General features: G+C 40.0%; 1 protein-coding gene across 6 annotated transcripts in view; it reads left to right on the forward strand.

The window, feature by feature from the left end:
* Nucleotides 1–18,586, forward strand: part of LOC111600222 (protein scalloped) — a 67,002-nt gene extending 48,416 nt beyond the window's left edge. For 4 of the 6 annotated variants that reach the window (XM_030223529.1, XM_023316245.2, XM_023316246.2 and 1 more), the window contains 9 exons: nucleotides 5,767–5,891; nucleotides 7,130–7,268; nucleotides 14,270–14,400; nucleotides 17,324–17,364; nucleotides 17,426–17,618; nucleotides 17,688–17,750; nucleotides 17,813–17,985; nucleotides 18,048–18,282; nucleotides 18,346–18,586. In XM_030223529.1, the coding sequence (XP_030079389.1) occupies nucleotides 5,767–5,891; nucleotides 7,130–7,268; nucleotides 14,270–14,400; nucleotides 17,324–17,364; nucleotides 17,426–17,618; nucleotides 17,688–17,750; nucleotides 17,813–17,985; nucleotides 18,048–18,282; nucleotides 18,346–18,459 (1,214 nt within the window). In that variant the 3' untranslated portion in view covers nucleotides 18,460–18,586. Of the gene's footprint in view, nucleotides 1–5,766; nucleotides 5,892–7,129; nucleotides 7,269–14,269; nucleotides 14,401–15,136; nucleotides 15,325–15,405; nucleotides 15,944–17,323; nucleotides 17,365–17,425; nucleotides 17,619–17,687; nucleotides 17,751–17,812; nucleotides 17,986–18,047; nucleotides 18,283–18,345 lie in introns of all 6 variants that reach the window. The other 2 variants (XM_030223530.1, XM_023316247.2) reach the window with 2 other exon arrangements.
* Nucleotides 18,587–22,285: the final 3,699 nt, after the last annotated feature.

Below are 22,285 nucleotides of genomic sequence, written 5' to 3' on the forward strand. Positions count from 1 at the left end.
CCTCGCGACAACATGAGCTGCTCGTGGCGCAGGGCAAGCGACTAAAAATCTGTTAACCGGTTTAGAAACAGACTAAAAAAATAATAATAAAAACGAAAAAGAAGCAGATGAAAAAAAAAACTGTTGTTGTTTGGCTGAGAACTGTTATACATAAGCGATACGAGCTGCTGCCGTTGCCGCTGCCACTGCCACTGCCACTGCTGCTGCTGCTGCGACTCTTAACCAAAAACCAATTAAGCCCGCTCGACAGCCGGACAGATCCAGCAGCGATCGCCGCTGCCTGCGGCCAAAGGGAAAGCAATTGGCGAGAACCTACAATTGCTAGAAACATCCTTTCACAAAAGCCAACAACAGCGAAGTGCAATAAAAATAATAATAAATAAAAAAAAAACAACAACTTGCCACACACACACACACACACACACATGAGCGCGGCTTTCTTTCCGGTTTAATCGATCGAACTTTAGCGGCCATAGCCAAAATGTCAAACGACAATAGACCCCAGGCAATCTATGACTAATGCATGATGTACACATATACATATATAACTGTATGTGTGTATGTATATGTGTGTGTTTAGTTATTGTATTTAGCTGCTCAACAACTAAGTAACGTTGACATTCACAACGACAGAAAGCGCAAAAGCTGCACTTGATTAATGAACTGATTACTAAATATATATAGCAATATATATACGTACATGTGTGTGTATACACACATATATATATATATACATATATGTACACGTATATCCAAGTATTCATATTATCAGAAAGTCTTTTTCGCTCTCGCTCCCTCTCTTAGTTTATCTCACACAGCTTAAAGTCAACTTTGGTTTCTTTACCATTGAAATGTAAATGATTTAACAATTCTCTATTATATATAATCATAATAATTGATTAATCATAGCAATTATAATTAATTTTTCACTCGCAGTTTGATTTTCTATTTAGAATGTTTTGAGTTCAATTTCCATTTGAATTCATTTCTAGTTCATTCATAAAGTTCCTTTCACATAAATATTTGTAAATGAATAATTTAGTATTGCTAGATCATTAACAGATTCAACTGGAAAAGAGCTGAAAGGGAACAATATAATTGTCTAGGATATAGTTTGATTCCTAGCAAGCTATCAGGCCCCCCATTGCAGTTTGGGCATTCAGCGTATGATGATGCTGTAACCATGTAAACAGCAGGCGGAAGTAGGCGTGGCAGAGCCCATATGCATCATCAGCAACCACAGCTTAGTCGACTAGATCGACTCAGTTTATTATTAAAAAGAAGGCGACTATCGTAGCACCTCTGAGTGCCACCATAGCTCACGCTCCTTAAGCTACTTTCAAATACTCGATAATTATTCTAGTTTTAATCGATTAATCGCTTATCGAACTTCAATTATCAAGTCGAACTAGCTTCTATTTATTTTATTTTTTTATATATTTTATATAGCGATATGCCGATATAGCCCATTCAAGAACTGCTTACTACCCTCAAAAATATCCATAAGTATTTCATTTAGTCATATTCAACTGGCTCTATCTATAGACTTTCTAGTTGCTCCACGCACAACTGTCCAGTCTTGGCCTTAAATTGAACAACCTGTATGCAGATTTTGCGTTAAGCCAGACCCATTTGGTCAGCACAAAGGGTTAAGCCTTGACAGCATTTCACGTTGAGGACACAGTTTTTTGTGTCTGTGCAGCGAGGCTTTCAAATAAGATGATTGGATTTTTTTCAAGTGCCCAGACAGAGACATAGAGATAGAGAGAGAGACAGAGACACAGATGAACAGTTGATTGATGATAAAAAACTATCACCACCTTCTCGTCTATAGGGTAAGGACAAGCCCTATGCAGGGGTTGCGACTGCACGCAGCACGCTGAATGCAAAGTCTGATATTTAGCTAACTGTGAAATGCTGAATGAAAACGAACGAGCACACACACAGACACACACATAGATATATACATATATATATATATATATATATCTATGCATGTTTACATTTTTATATAGTTGTGTATCCTGTGCTGTGCATGTCCTGTCAAATATGCAGCAATACATATTTTCCTTTTTGCTCTCTTGTTATTTCTTTTCTGATAACTCGCGCATGGAATGCCGATTGTGTCACACTGTGCAGGCTTCGCTTGTAGCAGCAGTGGCAGCGGCACAGTGGTGTGCTGTGGCCTAGGTTAGGGGTTAATTTAGTGTCCTTTTCATATATGCATGCATATGTATATGCATGAATACCCTGTAGATGCTGATAAGCTGCATACTTGACTGATGTCGATAAATATCGATTTTTAAGAGTTTGAACTTTTTTTTTAAAATTTGGATAAAAATATAAAATAAATAAAAAATAAAATAAAAAATAAATAAAATAAAAAAAAAAATAAAATAAAAAATAAAATAAAAAAAAAAATAAAAAAATAAAATAAATAAAAAATAAAATAAAATAAAATAATTGGGACTGAAAGGCTTCAATTAAAGTTGAGCTTAGGGTTATTAAAGCTTAACCGAAACACAAATACAATTTTTTTTAGAACGCTACAATGAAATAAAAGTGAGAACAAATTTCTAAAAAATTTACAAAATATAAAAAAATTAAGCTAAAAATTATTTTTAAAAATTTCTATTCAGAAAATATTTCAATATTTGTTATTTCTTGATTGTTATGAGCACACGAAAGTTATTTACAGGGTATATTGAGCACGCAAATATGACTTCAGCTAGAGACTAGCTGCAAAGATGTGAGAAGTGTGTCGATTGGGCTTATGAACCGAAACTTAATGTGGGCATTTTTGTTGTAGTTTTCTTTTTCGGACACAGCTATTTACAGGGTATAAGCAAATCGCATGGCAATAGCTTGCGCCTTTTTGGTATGCGCTGTGAGCTGCAGTTGAGATTTGAATAGAGATCACCCCATTAAGGGGCTCACGCATCATGAACACACGCACACATTGGTATTTCGAGTGGGGTGACTGATCCTGGCAGGAACACCACCGCCATCACCAGCAGCAGCACCACCACCATCGCCACCACCACCACCACCAACAACAAAGCGTCGCGCACAGCTGTTCCTAGTCGCAAGCGAAGTTAAATAGAGAAATGCAAGCGAAAATAATAAATACCATAAATTCCAATTGCCAGAGCAAGGGTGGTAAGGACAACACACACACACACGCACACACACATTCCCTTATTAATGCACAACCTCAACAATAGCAGCTGTAAGTCGGGACTGAGTCGCCGTGTCTACGAGTCAAGCCTAAGTCTCGTCTAATTGGAAATTACATTGAACCGGAAATGTTGTAGTCCCAAAATTGAATATGATAAAATGCACAAAACAGCCTATGCCTCTCTCTCTCTCTCTCTCTGTCTCGCCCTCTCTCTCTCTCTCTCTGAGATTATGAAAAATGGCATAGTCACCCCTATGAGGCCTATAACACGTCAAGCAACCCTGTTAGCCGGCAGCCAGGCACTGCAGCCGTGCATTATTATTAAATAGTTGCGCCGTTTTTATCGGGCTGTCGTAACCCCTACGAATGCCCGATCTAGTTGCAATATGTGTGCGTGTGTGCGTGTGTGTACAGTTGCTTTGAAGCTTTGACCAGCTTTGCAGTGGCACGGGGCGTGCGGGGGGTTCAGTCTAAAAAACATGATTTGAAATGAAATTTCTTTGCTGGCGGTTCTTGGAATTTCCCTGATTCTCATATACCATGACGCACGACGCGTCGCAGTCGCAGTCGACGCTGGCATTTTTGGTTGCCTTCCCCTAATTGTGTGTGCGTGTGTGCGGCACTGGCTATGCCTTGAACTGGGACTGCATCCTGTCGCGCTGCCAACCATCCCCTGTGCTAGCAGCAGCAGCAGCAGCAGGAGCAGAGGCCAAAGGAGCGCACAAAACAAAAACCAAAAAAAATTAGTGAAAAATAAAAGGCATTTCAGTTTCCATAGCGCGTTTCAATCAAACAGACGCGTTTTCTTAGATTTCCAACGCTCGCGCCGCAGTTTAAATACCGCCCCCGTCCGCTGCCCCCTCTGCAGAAAATGCGACACATATTCGTCTCATGAAGTGGCCCCAAAACAATACATTTAAATTGTTAATGCCAAAAGTTTGCTCAAATTGATTTTTGTTTTTGTTTTGCTGTGCTGTGACTTTGTATCAAGATTTATTTGAAAAGCGACTCGGATAACGGCTCCACGTTGGCGCCGTTCTCCAAGCATTTGGATTCCCTCGAGGAATTCAAGACATTGTCCGGTGAGTGCGACACCTCGGACTGCCTGCCTACCTGAGCGCCACACACGCACAGGTAGAGACCAGCCTAATCATCTTTCTTGTTTTCCTTTGCGTAACTTCGCTTGGCTAATATTATCGCTATGCGTGCTTCAGTAAGTGCGCGCAGGTCAATTCGTATCATTTATATAGTATATATATGTTATATAGTATATATATATGTGTGTGCCTAAGATTTGTGATCTTTGGATCCTTAACAAGCTATTTGACTAGGCATTTTCTTGTTTATGTATTATATTTATAGGAAAGGTCCATTTACTGTCCATACTATATTGAAATTGTATTGTATTGGATATATATATATATATATATATATATATATATAGAGTACTATAGACTGCATACTACAAACTTATGTAGACTAGACTCTACTACAGATTACTATAAACTATAGACTACTGAGGCTGCTAGGAACCACTCTATGTTGCTATGGTATATAGCAGTCTGTAGATCAAACATTCTACTTCAGACTAGACTACCATAAACAACTTTATAGAGTACCAAATGGTATATATATAGTATTGTATATATATATATATAGCTATACTTTATACAACTTTGAGTTACTATGGCCTACTCTTCAGACTATATAGCAGTCTATAGCATATGCATTATTCTAGTCTATACTATATACAACTATAGATTCTATATACTCTATACTGTATAGCTTTATATATCTTTTGAGATTGCTTAAAACTTAGTTAAATTAAGCATAAATGTGAGCAAGATATTCAACAATATCAAAATTCGAATATTATATTTAATCTATATCTATAAATAACCGCTGTAGTACAGTGTGCACTGCTTATAACTGACAAATGTATGTTAATAGCTGCTAATTCTTGATCTCTGTCATTAAGCTTGGCTATTGAGCTGTTAAAAGCCTGGAACCAGTCAAGATGATACCACACACACACACACACGCACACACGACAGGCCACTCGTGTGTGTGCGTGTCTGGCACTCGCTTAGCCAAATGATTATGCACTTGTGCTCAGCCATGGCAAATGATTATTATCAATTTGGAGTAGACGCGTTGATTGTCTCGTTGTTTAACTATGCGCCGACACGCCCACCGGCCCGGCCGCCCCCGCACATATGTGGCACCATTGTTAAATATATCAAATGAAAAACGTACTTAAGTGCGTGCTGAAGCGCTTTTCATCTCGCACACACAGCACGCAAATTCATAATGCATATCAACACCCCGGCCAGGGCCATGGCTATGGCTATGGCTATGGCTACGGCTGGTTGTTGTACAGGTTAGGCCAGAACGTGTTCGGTTCTGGGATGGGGATGGCGATGGCTTCAGGGGTGCGAGGCTGGCGGCAGCCTGGGGGCGTATTTCATGGACTTTGACACAGATTTATGTAGCCGAGACCGCACTAAAAACTTGTGACAGTTCCCGGACGCCACTCACAATCCGCCAAAATCGGTTTCTAAATTGTTTTTCTTTTCTTTTTGTTGCAGTTGGACCCGGCACCATACCATCTCCGTGGCCAGTGAATGCCGGTCCTCCTGGTCCCCTGGGATCGGCAGACACAAATGGCAGCATGGTGGACAGTAAAAACTTGGATGTTGGCGATATGAGCGATGTAAGTCAAAACAATTAACAGCAAAAAAAAACATTTAAATAAATCCTAGTTGATATTATATAGAACTAGATGTTTGAAAAAAGTAAAAGATACCAAATAGTTTCCAAATACCTATGCCTTACATAGCTGTGTAACTACAGTGAAGACTGTCTATATAAAACAACATTTTTGCTGTCTTTATGAATGAAATTAAATGAATTTATGATGAAACTTAACAAGCATAATATATATATATATATACATATATATATATATTAGATTATTTGCTATATATATCTAGAGATCTATAGAGCTAAACATGTATAGCTTTAGTTTGTAAGATTAGCTTTTTATAACTATATATATCAGTTTATCAGATTGTCTTTTATATATTTCTGTAATTTCATTAAATTCCATCTGTCTCTATATATCTAGAAAACTAGGCAAACATAGTTATAGTTTATCAGACGATCTTCTATATATTTTCTTTAAGCCATATAAATCAGCTTTTCAGTTTATGTTCTATATATCTCTGTATATCTATAGAACTATGCCGTTTGCCAGATTAAGCTCTATATATCTCTATAAAAACTTGCAGTTTATCAGACTGTTTTCTATATATCATCAGCTACTATTGATCTATAGAGAGTTACTTAAAAACTAAAAATTCTTTTAATTCATTAAAATTTCTTCTACATATAGAAAATCAGTTAAAAACTGTAGAGTTTTGCTGTTTATTAAAATATCTTCTGTATATTTTAAATCTACAAAATCATTAGCAGCGTTATAACAATAGTAAAACTCAAAGATCAAATCTCAGTAAATTTTCTATTTAAAATATATATCTCTAACCATTTGAAAGACATCTATTGTATCTGAAGACCCACTCGGCTTTCACTATATATATTAACCACTTTTTCTATAGGCATTTTGGGAATATTCCTAGTCTTTCTGTAATGTAATTTCCCTTTTGTATGCCTCAACGTAATGCCAATTCAAAGGGTAAATTACCGTTACTGGACTTAATATAATTGCCCAAATTGCATTTATTCTCGGCCGTAGTTGACGCCAGTTGGCACAAATCGATCGAATTAGTGTTGCCAATCGATAAATAATCGATGAGCATAAGAAATTAATCAAATTGACCTGATAATTATAGCAAAGGCCCAGGCACCATGGTCACTTAGATATATTTATAGCCGCTGCTGTGTGAGAACTAAACCAACTGATGGCTGTGTTTGCCTTGCTTTTCATTGCAGGACGAAAAAGATTTATCATCCGCTGATGCCGAAGGTGTCTGGAGTCCGGACATCGAGCAAAGCTTTCAAGAGGCACTGTCAATATATCCACCATGTGGACGCAGAAAGATTATATTATCCGACGAGGGTAAAATGTATGGTAAGTGATGCACTTTTTCAAATTTCTACTGTATGGCAAACTAGCCATTGAGCTAAAGGTGTTGAGGCAGGGAGAGAGGGAGAGTGAGAGAGAGAGAGAGAGAGAGAGAGAGAGAGAGAGAGACTTGAGCGCTTTACTCTGCTTGACTATGAATTTAATAACAAACTGCTCGCAAAGTTTTTACTCTACTACTTTTATATACCCCTACCTCCCTCTCTCCCTCTCCCTCTCTCTCTCTCTCTCTGCCTCGCTCTCCCTTTCTGTCTTCTTTTATGTATGTGTGCGCATTGGTTGGGTGGCTAAAAACAGAAAACAAACAGGAATTTTGTGGTTGCCGCAGTTTGGTTCCATTGTTTGTGTTCTAATACCCTGTAAAAAAAAGCCAACAGCAATCATATTGCTATATAGATAGCTTCCAGATTTGTCAACCTTTATATATATATATATATATATATATATATATATATATATATATAGATAAATATATATATAGATATATATATAAAATATTTATATCCAAATAAAAGCAAAAAAAAATAAATTGTAAATTAAATTTTTGTTTTGCTTTAAATTTTTTTTTATTGTTTTGCATTTCTATAAAAATATGTCTTAAAGTTAATTTCGCGAATCGATACTTTTAAAATCGATAAAACATGAGCTTTGACTTGGTTTTTTCATAGATCTTTGAGACATTTTAACATTAATTTTTTTGAGTTCTTTTTATTTATGGCTAATAGGCGAAATCTTTCTATATAAAGCAATAAATTTTAATATATGCTATAGGGTATCTGTTAGTCATGCTCAATTGAAACGCTCAGCGCATTCTTACTTGTTTTTGGTTTTTTTTTTGCGTATGTTTGCGGCGGGCCGTGTAAAGAAAACATAAATTCCGTACTTTGAACCTTGAGCTGAAAGTTGTGTCAAAGCGCTTTGTGCCCAGGTTGCTAGCTGTGGGTGGCTGGGTGGTTGGGCGGTTGGGCGGTTTGGGTGGCAGGGCTTGGATATGGCAACAGGCGATGGCAGCAGCGTTCATACTTTGACACCGTGCCGCAAAACGCTTTGCCGTCGAGCTAAATGTGCTGACAACTAAAATTGTAAACGTGAACTGTGTGCTGTGTGTGTGTGTGTGTGTGTGTGTGTACAGGTGGAGTGAGCAGCGGGTGTTGTTGTAGCATTTACAATAAAAGCTAAAAGGACATACGACGCCTGCGGCGTGTTGTCTTCGTCTGTTGCTGCCGCACCCAAATGGCGGCTCAATGGAATTACGACAGCAAATTGTGAGAATGCTGCGCCCTTGCCTCACTTGCCTCGCATGCCGCTCTTCTCTGTGATTCTCAAACAGAGTGAAAGAGAGATAGGCACGGCCTGGTAATGTTTCGTTGCTGCTGCTAGTCGCATCCTCTGCCTGTGTGTGTGTGTGTGTGTGTGTGTGTGTGTGTGTGTGTGTGTGTGTGTGTGTGTGTGTGTGTGTGTGTGTGTGTGTGTGTTTTATTTGAGACGTCTACACGCATAAACAACAAGTTTTGTAATTTATGTCCCAGTGGATATTGTTTTCATTTTATGCTCGGTCTCGCCCGTTCGTCCTTTGACTGCATGCTTGTTGCATGAAAGCACACACACACGCACACACACACATGCTGTGTGCTTTTCGGCTAGAGCTCAAGCCATGGCCATGTCTGTTGCTTGAATTGTTTTTGTATTTGAGCCAAGTAATTAATTTTCACTTTTCACTTTAGCTTACCTTGCCCTCAGCTCAGCTCAGCACGAGCTGCTGACACCTTCATTGCACAGCACTACAGCGACTACAGTTTGCATGCCTCATGCCGCATGCCACATTTACCTTGCTCCAAAACAGCATATCCAACTCCAAGTGATTTGTTGACCTGCTTCAGCATTGCTATACCCATATAGCATATATATATATATATATAGCTATGAATGAGAATGTTCCTAAGTTGATTTGGCCAGACTTGAAAAATCAATAGATAGCTCCAGTCTTAGCTATGACTATATACACATAGAAATTGAGGCATAGATAATAATCAATAGAATTTAATATAATATATAATATTTGGCACTCTAAACAGGGGACTTGGGCTTTTAGATGTGAGCTTATATATAGATCATATGTGCATCATTATATATATTATATATATATATATATTCATGTATAGACTTTACTCACTTTGCCGCCCCTCTATGCGCTTCTCAACAAAGCAAGTTAGGCAGCAGCTTGGACTGCTTGAGCTATAGCAATTTGAAAGTGATCTATATATAAATTTATAAAGTTTGTTATTAATCTATAAATCTGGCGAGTATTTATATAGATCACTCGCTTTTAATGCCAAGCAGTTGGGCAATTAGCTGCTATTTGTACGTTGCGGCAATCGATTCGTTTAGGCTCTCGCCCGCTCTTCCGCTCTCTCGCTCTCTCTCTCTGTTAACCAGATTGCTAAATATTCGGGAAAACATTGTGACAAGAGGCGGCTAAAGTTTTATTTATGGCCAACACGTGGCTTTTGCAGCCACTCTGCAAATTCCTTGATGCTCGCCAGCTGCACGAAATGCTGCCGATGCAAAGGCCGGCTGAGCGCATAAACGGGAAAAACGCGTTGCTGCTGCTGCTGCTGCTGCTGCTGCCGCTGCTGTTGTTGTTGCTGTTGGGAAATTGGAAAAATGTTTTTGGCCTGCAGGCTAAACACGAGACAACAAAGCTTCAACGTGTTGGTGCTGCCGCTGGCGTTGGCGGTGCAGCGGATTAGCAGAGGTTGTTGGGGGCGGGCAAGTGGTCGACTCTGCTGCTGTCGCCGTTACGTTATGTGTGAAAATATAACCATTGTTTGGTTGTTAATTTTCAAAATATTTACATAGTCACTGAGCACACACACACACACACAGACAAACACCCACCCATTTGGGGCTGATTATGACACATGACAATCGGATGGACAGCTGCATGCAGCAGGCAAAGCTTCGTTCTAGCAACTGGCTGCCTCTGTGTCTGCTGTGAAATTTGTGGCCTAAAACTTTGTGCTCGTCGCTGCCACAAATATGCGGCGGCGCCGCCGCCTAGTGGCGACTTAGTCGGCTTATCACACACACACACACACACACACACATGCATGCATGCATGCAGGCATGTCTCTCTCTCGCTCTCTCTCTCTGTGCATTTTCGCACTGTGAACAGCTCCTCTTTATTAGCTTTGGCCACTGATTTTAAGTGGTAGCCAAATTGCCTGCGCAGCGTTCAATATTTTCCCAACACACACACACACACACACACACACACGCACACACGCATGCATGTGCATATTGATGTATGCATAAAGCTCTTCGCTTGTTTTTTTTTAGTTCATGTCATGGCACCCTTAATCAACATGCAAGCATCAAGCATGCACATAAAAGTCCTTAAAATTCAGTGTTGCACAACGCCGCAGAGGCGTGTCTAACACTATCTAGAGCCAGCTGCTGCCAAGTAATGTCGAATATATTGATACTCTTCAAAGTGACTTCAATAGTGACGTGAGTAAAACTCTGAGAAACTTTATCAACTTCTAAATCGCAGCTATAAAAAAGGAATTTGGCCAACATTTAATTTCATATGAAAACAATCGGTTTTTGTTGTTTGAAAACTTATTTAGTTTTATTATTAATATCTATTGTGTGCACTTAAGTAGGTAATACCCATTAGATCTTAAAGACTTTTGTTTAATAATCTTGTTCAGCTGCTACTTCAAGGCCGTTGCTAACCTCAAAATCATATAGTAGTATTATTATTAGATATATATATATATATTTTTTTTTTTTTATGATCTGATAGCATATGTATATATATATATCATATGGAAAGCAGCGCCATTTCAATTGACTGATTAACCTTTCTCACATTTAACTATGAGCACAGTTTTTAATAGGTATACATATGTGTGCATGTGTGTGTATGTGTGTGTGTGTGTGCATGTGTGTATATGTGCGTGCTACTGCTCTATGTGCCTGGCAAACATAGACATCTGCGAAATGGGCGTGTTGTAGCGTGACTAAAAAATTGTATAAGAGCAGCGGCGACTTGGCAGCAAGTACAAAATTATAGAAAATATAGAAAATTATAGAAAATAACACATAATCAAGTGAACATGATCAAACTGCACATTATCGATAACTACGGCAGCTGCTCAGATAAAGTTATCGGTGCTAGTATCACGCTCACTGGCAGCCAGCTGAAGTCGTTTCTTTGAGTATTTTGTCACATTGCACAAATATTTGAGTTATTAAATCAGTAATTAAGTAAATGGAAATTTGCATTTGATTTAATAAAGTGAATTCTATTGTGAATATCCATCAAATAAATGCTTAAGTGTCCCAGTTGACACTTCGAGTGCAGGCTGCAGCACCTGTGCCATCGTCAGCAGCATCATCATCATCAGCAGCAGCAGCAGCAGCTCAATGGCTATCAATTAAATAACTGTGAACTGCAATAAAGCCTGGGGGTCAGCATGAATTAACATTTGTCGTTGCTCGATAGCAACAATTCAATTGACACATGTCAATGATTTCAACTGTTGTCGTGCTGCTGGGAGGCACTCGCTGTGCACTCGTTTTGATTGATTCGAAATGTATTCAAGATAACCCAGAAGCGATGTTAATGAATTTAAAACTTTGAACTCCGAGCGATTTCAGTTTAAAGAGAAACGTTCGTGTCATTAGGAAACACTTAACGTGATTCGTTTCCATTAGTCATGCAGGCTAAACACAATGCTGCACTCAGTACTCTATAATTAAAGTAATGTTCTAAGAGAGAGAGAGAGTGAGAGAGAGAGAGACACAACTTTGTATATTTGTGTCACACATAAAGTTTCGCCATAAATTCCATTTGAATTCCGCTCTTCCCTTATTTTTTTTGGGCCATGGCCCATCGATTTGCAAAGATTTAAAGCGTAAAGAAATTGAAATGCTTCGCTCTTCCTATTCATATTAAGTATATGCATATTGTGCGCGCTAGTATGTGTGTGTGTGCGTGTGTGTGTGTGTTTGAGAGGGTGTGAGAGTGTGAGGTTGTGAGGTTGTGAGGGCAAAGCCGTTGAGGACTTGGTACGTTACTTGGCATCTATTCACTGATAGGGCTGCATAACAATGGCTGGAGCTTGTCATGTGAACCAGTCATGTGAGCTGCGTGTGAACTGTTCATGTATGTCATAATCGTATAGACATTTATGAACTAGTTCACCTGGTAGTTCACATGCTAATTGTATAACTTGCTTAAAACATAATTTTGTTACAGAATATTCAATTTGGAACCAGTCATGTGAACCAGTTCACTTTGTGAACTACTGTATTTATGCAAATATTATAGAGATTTATATATTATATATATATAATATATTTATATATAACTGAACATCTGCATGAACCAGTTCGTTCATTTGAAACTTGTCAATATGAACCAGTCGTATGAACTTTTATATCGAGCGTTGCTAAAATGTTGTTTTCAATATCGATATAGATATAGATATATATCGGTATATGAACTAGTTCTTTGTTCCTTATATGAGACTGGTTCCGCTTCGTGCAGCTTCATTGAGTTGCACCCTAGCTGACGTTCACAGGGCATTCAAAAGGTGGTGGGTTGCTTGGGTGGCTGTGTGTCTTTGTGTCTGTCTCTGTGTGTATGCGTGTGTGTGTGTGTGCCCGTGTGTGTGTGTGTGTCTGTTCCTTGTGCTAGTAATTCTTAAACGTACCCACAGCGCTGCGAATGAACAAACGAACGAACGAACGACCCACCGACCGACCGACCGAACGAACGCGCCTCACCACCAACAACAGCAGCCCGGAGTTTGTGCGCCGGATCCGGCAATATGCGTGTGCTTGGCTGGCTGGCTGTGACGGGGTTTGAGTCGCTGAAAATAATTTTATTCGGTTAGAACTGAAACTATGCCAAGAATGTAATTAGTGAACGCATAAGCGTGTGTACAATAAAAGCTGGATCGCTGACGGGTCTGGGCGGGGGCATGGCTCTGACGGTCTTACGGCTGCCAAAGCACAAGCTAAAGGATGACCCGCCCACACCGCCAACCCCATCTACCTAGCCAGCCAGCCAGCCAGCCGGCAGTGGGGCAATGGCAAGGCAACGACGACACTGACGTCAGTCGGGGCCGCATTCTGTCGGCACGTGAAAATGTCGTTGGGCTTTCAATGAAATTTGTGAGGCAAGCGGCACAACTGAAGCAGCATTTGATTCATTCATCCCAAAGCGTCTTTTTTATTTTTTTTTCCTTGCTCAGTCCCCAGCATCCGCAGATGCTGCTGATGATGTTGATTCTAAAAATATTCCCCATGCTCATTAAAGCGCTTTAATCAGGCCACTCCGACTGCGACGCTAACTTCTAACTCCTAACTCCTAACTAGAGCTCTCTCGAATTATTATTGGTTGTTGCTGTGTTGTTTGATCCACGAACAAACATATTTAAATGGAATTTCAAAAATCTTTCCATTCAAGCAAAAGCAAAAGGTTTTCGCAAATGTTTAACATATTTATTTTGATATTCATATTAGAATTCTATAATTGGGCGCATTGAAAATGTTATTTGAAATATTTGCAAATGCATGTAAGTGTATGTGTGTGTGTGTGTGTGTGTGTGTGTGTGTGTGTGTGTGTGTTTGTTTCATTTAATAATATTTGAAGTGCATTAAATTGCAAAGTTTGCCAAATAACTGAGCTCTATGTGGTCTGCAGAGAAGCGTAACTTGGTCTAGATCTATGGCCGAATAGGCGCCAAGAATGTACAGCTAGCTGGGGCTATATCTACATTATTATAGTGCCATACGCGATCGGCATCAGTTGCTGTTATCGTTTAAAATCAATTCTCTATTTTGTGTAAATATATGTGATTGCATGATTGGTTGGCTTTGCCCCTCCCCCTTCGCCACCAATCCATTGTTGATTTATGAATTGTAAATTCCCGATGGTATTTTTTATTTGTTTTTCTCGTTTCTCGTTTTTACAGGGCGCAACGAGCTAATCGCGCGTTACATTAAACTGCGCACGGGCAAGACGAGAACCCGTAAACAAGTCAGCTCCCATATCCAAGTGCTCGCCAGACGGAAACTCCGTGAAATTCAAGCCAAAATCAAAGTCGTAAGTGTGCCAAATACATATAGACATATATATATATATTTATACATATATATATATCTAAAACTCACCTATATCTATATACAACTATGAAGATCAGCAAGAACAAACAGAATATAGCGAGAGCAATTTGCCATGCGTCAATTGTCGTCCACATGCTTTGCCTATATTGTTTATCGAAGTGCTAAAGTAAAGCTAAGTTCACGCAGGCCTTCCATGTCTTCAGTGCGTGTGTGAGCTTAGCTCTGCTGTTCTATTTGTTTATGTGGCAAGTTTGTCGAACAAATTCTAGCCGAAGAGCATGAAAAGCAAGGAAGAGTTTCTCAGTTGCAAGTAGAGCCCAGTTCAACAGAATCAGTCAATTATCTCTCTCTCTCTATATACATATATATCTTTATATATAGTATACAAATGGTTCAGTTCATTATCAGACACACACACACACACAAGACACACACACACACACACACACACACACAGAGGTGGCTTGTGTGCTGCGTGTATTGGCGTCTGCAAGAGAGTTTTGTGGCTTTCATGTTATCCATATGTGAGTTTCCCCTCAGCCAAGTGACGTCTGTCTGCAGCTCTGTTATAGCATAGATAATGCTTGCGTGTGTCGTCACATCTCTACACACACACACACACACACACACACACACACACACACACACACACACACACACACACACATACGAGACCCAGAAAGAAAGAAAAAACAATATGACAATCTGTTTTCCAGGAACCAAATGGTGTATCCTTGCATTTACTCAATGAGAAAGAGCAAACCCTGCAGGCCATGAGCTCAATGACCAGTTCACAAATTGTCTCCGCTCAGGCGGCCAATAATCTTGCCCTGGCCGCCTCGGCGCTGACGGCGGGCGTGCACCAGCATTCGAAGCATCTTCCGCAACCCGCCCACCATCAGCATCCGCACCATCACCTACACCACCACCACCACCACCATCATCCGCATCACCACCATCAGGTGGGCGTGGCAGCGGCCGCAGCTGCTGCCGCTGCAGCTGCTGCAGCTGCTGCTGCCGCTGTTGCACAGTCACCGGCGGCTGCAGCTGCAGCTGCTGCTGCCGCTGCTGCTGGTGGTGTTGGTGTTGGTGGTGGTGCTGGCGCTGGTGCTGCTGCTGCTGCTGGTGTTGGCGTTGGTGCAACCACATCCAACTCTGTTGCAGTGCCGCCGTCATCGTCGTCGTCGTCATCGCCGCGGCTACACCACCACCACCACCACCCAGCCCACCATTCCCATCACAATATGCCGCACCACACGCATAGTCATATGCATCCACATCATCAGCAACATGCGGCGGCTGTTGCAGCAGTTTACCACCTACAGCAGCAGCAGCAGCAACAGCACCAGCACCTGCAACAACAACACCATCAGCAGCAGCAGCAGCAGCAGCAGCAGCAACAACAACAACAGCAGCAGCAGCAGTCAAGTGGTGCAACAACAGGTGCAGTGTCACCATCTGTGGCTGAGCCACCGCTGCCGCCGCCGCCGCCGCCATTGCACCATCCGCCGTTGTATCCGGGCGTAAGCAACCAGATTCAAGTTATCCAAGCTAAGCATACGAACCACTCAGAACCGCCGAACTGCCACTTCACATCGGTGTACAAATTCCCAAAGCAACAACAACAACAACAGCAACAAACAAACAAACAAACAAACAGCAACAACAACAACATCCACTAACAGCCACAGCACAGCTCTCTCAGCTCTCGCCTGGACTCGTCCTTCCGTCACACTACATTTGCATCGATAACCAAACCCACTCTCCATTGGCCACCCACACGCACACGCACACGCACACGCATAGCCACACAGCTACACACGACTCACACTCATTAGTTATAACAACAATTCATTAGCTGATCGAACTGCAATACTTAAGTTTAGCTCTAATTGCGCTCGCTGGCTCGATCATTGGATCATGCGTTTTGTGTATTCGTATCTTCTTCTAAATGTTTGTCTACACATACTGCCTCTCTCTCTCTCTCTCTCTCTCCCTCTTGCGCTAGCTCTAGCTCTCTCTCTCTCTCTTTCTCTGTCTCTATCTTTCTATTGCTCATATCATTTCGGTTTTATAACCAGCCGATCCTCTCTCTCTCTCTCCCTGTCTTCCCTCTCTCTTTCACACACCCATGCCTCTCTCTCCATTATCTTCACTGGTCAGCTCTCTGTGGTGCCTTATGCTCTTGTGCTTAACATCATTCAATGTTGTCTATAACGTGCATACCATTGCCATTTTGTCTACTCGTTATTCACCACACACGCAGACAAGTTACTCACCACTCGTTGCTCGCTACTCTACTTGTTACTCGTTCTTTTTGTTATTGACCACATGTTACTCGCTACTCGCCCCTTTGTCACTCTCTCTCTCCCTCTCTCTCTCTCTCTCTCTCACTCGTCACACGTCACTCGTCACTCGTCACTCGTCTACTCGCCACTCGCTCCTCTTGAGGCCCAAGATCCACCTGCTCAACGCTCGCTTGCTCATTGAAATCGACTCCTTGCTTTTGTTATTACATGCCAACAACAATTAATCGATATATATATAACTAGATATATACATATATATATATATATATATATATATAAATGTAAATATTAATATTTAACAAAATCAGTTCCGTTAGTTTGTTCATAATACAAGTAATTTAGTATTTATCTGTACTCGTCTATTTGTATTTGTGTGTACTCATCGTCAATCAATCAGTCAATCAATAATCGCTCAATCATCTATGCGTAATGTCATCAGCTCTGTAACCATATCAATCAATCGATATCAATTAAATCGTGCTTAGCTTAGTGTTGTAAAACGTTTATTTTTTGCACCGAATTTTATTAACTTTTTTCATCTTTTCTCTCTCTCCCTCCCGCTCGCCCACTCGCCTTGCTTCATGGCTGGTTTAGCAATTTTGGCAACCCGGTCTGCAGCCGAGCACATCGCAAGAGTAAGTTGGCATCGCGTGCAAAGCCAAAAAAAAAACATAACGCATTTGCATTGACCAATAGTTTTTATGATTACAGCATCAAGCCGTTCGCCCAGCCGCCCTACACGCCCGGCAAGCCATCGACGGCGGTATCGGGCGAGATCGAGGCTGGTATTCCGCCCGCACAGTTGCCATGGGAGGGACGCGCGATTGCCACACAGAAATTCCGCTTGCTCGAGTTCACGGCCTTCATGGAAATCCAAAGAGATGAGATCGTAAGTGTCCGCCGATAACTGATCGATATCAGCTCAATATAACGAAATATCGTTTGCTCCCTTTCACAGTATCACCGACATCTATTCGTACAACTGGGCGGCAAGCCATCCTTCTCCGATCCGCTGCTTGAGGTGAGCTCAGACTAGCTATCCTTAGATATATTTAACGCTTTCTAATCCTACATCTATTTTAGACTGTTGACATCCGACAAATATTTGACAAATTTCCGGAGAAATCCGGCGGTCTCAAAGAGCTTTTCGATCAGGGTCCACAGAATGCGTTCTACCTGGTCAAATGTTGGGCGGATCTCAACACGGACGCAACGACGGGCAGCGAAACGGGTGATTTCTATGGCGTAACCAGCCAGTAAGTTCACCTCCCTCCGCACCCTCGACACACGGATCTAACCAAATTCCCATCATTTACAGATATGAAAGCAATGAGAACATTGAGCTTGTCTGTTCGACAATTGTCTGCTCGTTTGGCAAACAGGTTGTGGAGAAGGTGGAGCATGAGTATTCGCGCCTGGAGCACAATCGCTACGTTTATCGGATTCAGCGCTCGCCGATGTGCGAGTACATGATCAATTTCATACAGAAGCTGAAGAACTTACCTGAACGCTACATGATGAACAGTGTGCTCGAGAACTTTACAATATTGCAAGTGAGTTTGTGACGAGATATTTGCCTCTGCCATCTATTTAACACACTCTATCTCCGTCTGTAGGTAATGCGAGCGCAGGAAACGAAAGAGACACTGCTATGCATAGCGTATGTGTTTGAGGTGGCGGCGCAGAATAGCGGCACCACGCACCACATCTATCGCCTTATAAAGGAATAGCATGAGCTGCATGAAGCAGCGCCCAATCTGTCCGCGTTACCCACCAATGCACAAATCAGCGAATACAGCAACAGCAACAACAGCAGCAGCAACAATAACAACAGCAACAACAATAGAAGCCACAACAGCACAAGTAACAACAACAGCAACAATGGCAACACAACCAACAGCAACAGCAACAGCAATAATAATAATAATGCCAACAAGAGCAATAACAACAGCAATAATAACAACAGCAACAACAACAACAACCTTAATATCAACAACAACAACAACTCGAGCAGCAACAGCAATATTCCAGCCGCTGGCACAGAGGAAGCTCTACAAGGCGGACAGGAAACAGTTTCGACCGTCATCAAACAATCGCCAACATCGCCGCAGCATCAGCAGCGGCAGCAGCAACTGGGTGGCATTACAGCGCTGCAGGTGGATGAGGTGCTGTACGCACAGGTGCTGCCAGAGAATAGCTATCAGGTGCAACAACAGCAGCAGCAGCAGCAGCAGCAACAACAACAACAGCAACAACAACAGCAACAACATCAGCAATTGCAGCAGCAGTTGCGTCAAAACACGCACATGTTGCTGCAGCAGCACACAACGCAACAGCAGCAGCAACAGCAGCAACAACTCGTGAATTACCAGGACCGTCCACCGCCGCCGCCCTACAGCGCCTGCATTGCCAGCAATGCCAGCAAGCAGCAGCAGTTTGATGTGGAGCAGCAACAGCAGCAGCAACAGCAACAGCAACAGCAACAGCAACATCTAACCACATACGAACAGTTCCTTAAACTGTCCGCTCAGGAGTATACACAGCTGAATGCAGCAGCTGAGAATGCGGCGCTCAATCTGAGCAGCATGGGCGTCAGCAAAGCTGGCGAGGATGAGACGCATGTTGAGGCGTCGCATGAGCTGCGCCTGCTGCGTCAGGTGAATGTGGCCAATGCCAGTGACAATGTTGCCGATGCCGATTGTGAGCAGTAGTCGAGGGCGTGGCGTGCTGTTAGTTTAGCCAGTTAGTTATTTATCTCTTTAGTACATACAGTTATGGTGTTTTATTATGCGCACACACACACACACACAGTCTCGTACTGCATGCAATTTTTGTTATATTTCAATGAGCGATCAGCAAATCAATGAGCCATTGCGAATTCTGTCTGCTTGTGTGTGCGTGTGTGTGTGTGTGTGGGTGGGCGGTCGGGTTTTGCGTGTTGTGTCCGTCTGTTGTCTACTGTCAGCGAAGTAATTTTTTTATATACATCTTTACATACATAAAAAAAAATACATTTAAATGATCTCAAAGTTACTTAAAACATATTTTTTGTGTGTAATTTGTATGTTTATCTTCTTCTTATTTTTGTTTTTTTTTTTTTTTTTAATTTGTTTATCTTATGCAAATCGAAACATAAGAGAGAAAGAGAAAAAAACAAAGCGAAGCAGTTGTTGTGCGCTGATTTCTTTTCAAAAACAGTAAAACAAAAGGAAAATTCGGTATATTTCTCCTTTTGTTTTTTTTTTTGTGTAATACAACAACAACAAAATTACACCGCAAACATTAGGCAAATGCATGTTTGTTTATCTTGTATTCTACATTTTATTCTCTAGACATAGATAAATATATATATTAATATATATATGTATATATATATATATATATATATATATATATATATATATATACTTTTTTTTTGTGTGTGTTTATAGCTATTAGAGTTATGGAGAGCATAATGTATAGTAATCTAACCTTAGGTATTTTTAATTACATGTAAATCGCATCAACTTTGAATGTGCTAAAGGCAGTTGTAGTTAGGCTGTTAGGATTAGTTGAGCTGAGCGAGAGTGACAGAGAGAGAGAGAGAGAGTGCAGTGTGGGTAGAAGCGTTGCCTTTAAGGAGCACCAAGTAGTAGGATGACAGCACACACTGCAAACTGGAACGAAATTAGAACTTGAAAATATGTTTATTTTCTTTCAACAACAACAGTTGCTTTTGTGTGTGTGTGCTAAGAGCCACAATGTTATTTCTCTATATACTTATGTAACTATAGTGTAAACATATATATATATATATCTATATATATCTATATTTATATATATGTGTGTGTAATACAATTCATTTAAGCATGAATCGAACGATCCACCGTTATTAAAATGATTAACTATTGATTTAAAATATGCAAAAAGAAAAACTATAAAAAAATACAAAAAAAAAAAAAACAAAAAAGAAAAACAAAAAAGAAAAACCAAGAACAAATTGAAATGTGAGCAAGAAACTTGGCTTCAAAGTGCACTCGACGCAAGTGGCGATCGGCACAGCTGTATAAAGGCTGGATCAAGTGGAACTATGCCATATTAAATGCTGCGAAACCAATCTATATATACATATATCTATATACTTGAATCCCCAGTTGCTGGATCGCCGCCTGCAGCGTGCATTAAGTGAATGACACCGATAATTACAAAGATACACAAAAACAAAACAATGAGAAAATTATGAAAATGAAAATGAAAATGAAAAAAAAAAACTGAAAGCTAATACTAATTTAAATGAAAAGAAATTGTATTGTAAATGTAAAATAGTATCGTTTTCGTATGTATATGTAGTTAAACTAAGGCTAAACTCTAAACTAAACGCTATATATAAAGATATAGAAAGTGTAATGCATATATATCTATATCTATATATATCTATATATATATATATATATATTTATAAATGTAAAGTATTTCGTTGTTGTACGATTAAAACAAATACGCATTTTTTTTGTTAGTTATAAAACTCAAATCAACTGAAAATGCATCAAATCAAACACGAATGCACAGAGAGGCGGCGAAAAAGAAAGAGACAGAGCGACAGTGAAAGAGAGAGAGAGAGAGCGAGAGCTATAAGGGAAATTTGTACATTTAACGACAACAAAGGCATAAACAATAATGAAAACAAAAATACAATAGTAAGCGAGAGCAGATATTAAAGAACTTTGGTAAAATTACACAAATTTAGCATAAACGAAATACACACACACACACACACACACACACTTGAAAAGGGGTAAAAAAGTAACAATAATAATAAATTTAATGCAAATCGAAAACTATTTTAAAAATTTTTAATCATGAAACAGTTACAATTACAAATATTACCAATTTATAAAAAAAAAAAAAACAAAAAACTATATATAAAGAACAAAAAAAAACAAACTAATACATAAGTGTAACTACAGAGAAGAAGAAGCAGAAGCAGAGACACACATTAAAAGGAAGAAAATAAACACTAAAAGTAAAACTATAAAAAAAAATGAAATAAAAATAGTGCCTAACACAGAAGCAAAGTATTACAAGTCGACATGACCGCAGGCAGCGAAAATTGATTTGAATTTTCATTTTCATTTTCATTTTAATTTTTCTTTTCTTGTTCTTCAATACAGAAATACAGTCATTAGCATATATATATATATATATATATATATATATATATATATATATATATATATATATATATATATTTATGCAAATGTGTGTGTTTCACTCGTTTTTTTCTGTACAAAGCTCGATATTGTTTTTCAATTGCTGTTTCAATCTCACTTTATAGATACTTTAAAAGAATCTGCAGAAGAAAAACAAAACAAAACAAAACAACAAGAAAAATCCGTTCAGTATCAAGTTAGCAACCACCTTAAGATCTTAGTTTACTATATATATATATATATATTATATATTGCCCGCCTGCTGCCCCCACTCATACCCTACCCCCGTGACCCTTATATACCCAAAGCAATCGGAGAGCTACTTAGTTTTAAACCGTCTCAAGCAGACTAATCTTGGGCTAAAGCC

The sequence above is a fragment of the Drosophila hydei genome, unplaced genomic scaffold, assembly GCF_003285905.1.
Source record: "Drosophila hydei strain 15085-1641.00,03,60 unplaced genomic scaffold, DhydRS2 tig00000232-arrow-arrow-pilon, whole genome shotgun sequence".
Lineage (NCBI taxonomy): Eukaryota > Metazoa > Arthropoda > Insecta > Diptera > Drosophilidae > Drosophila > Drosophila hydei.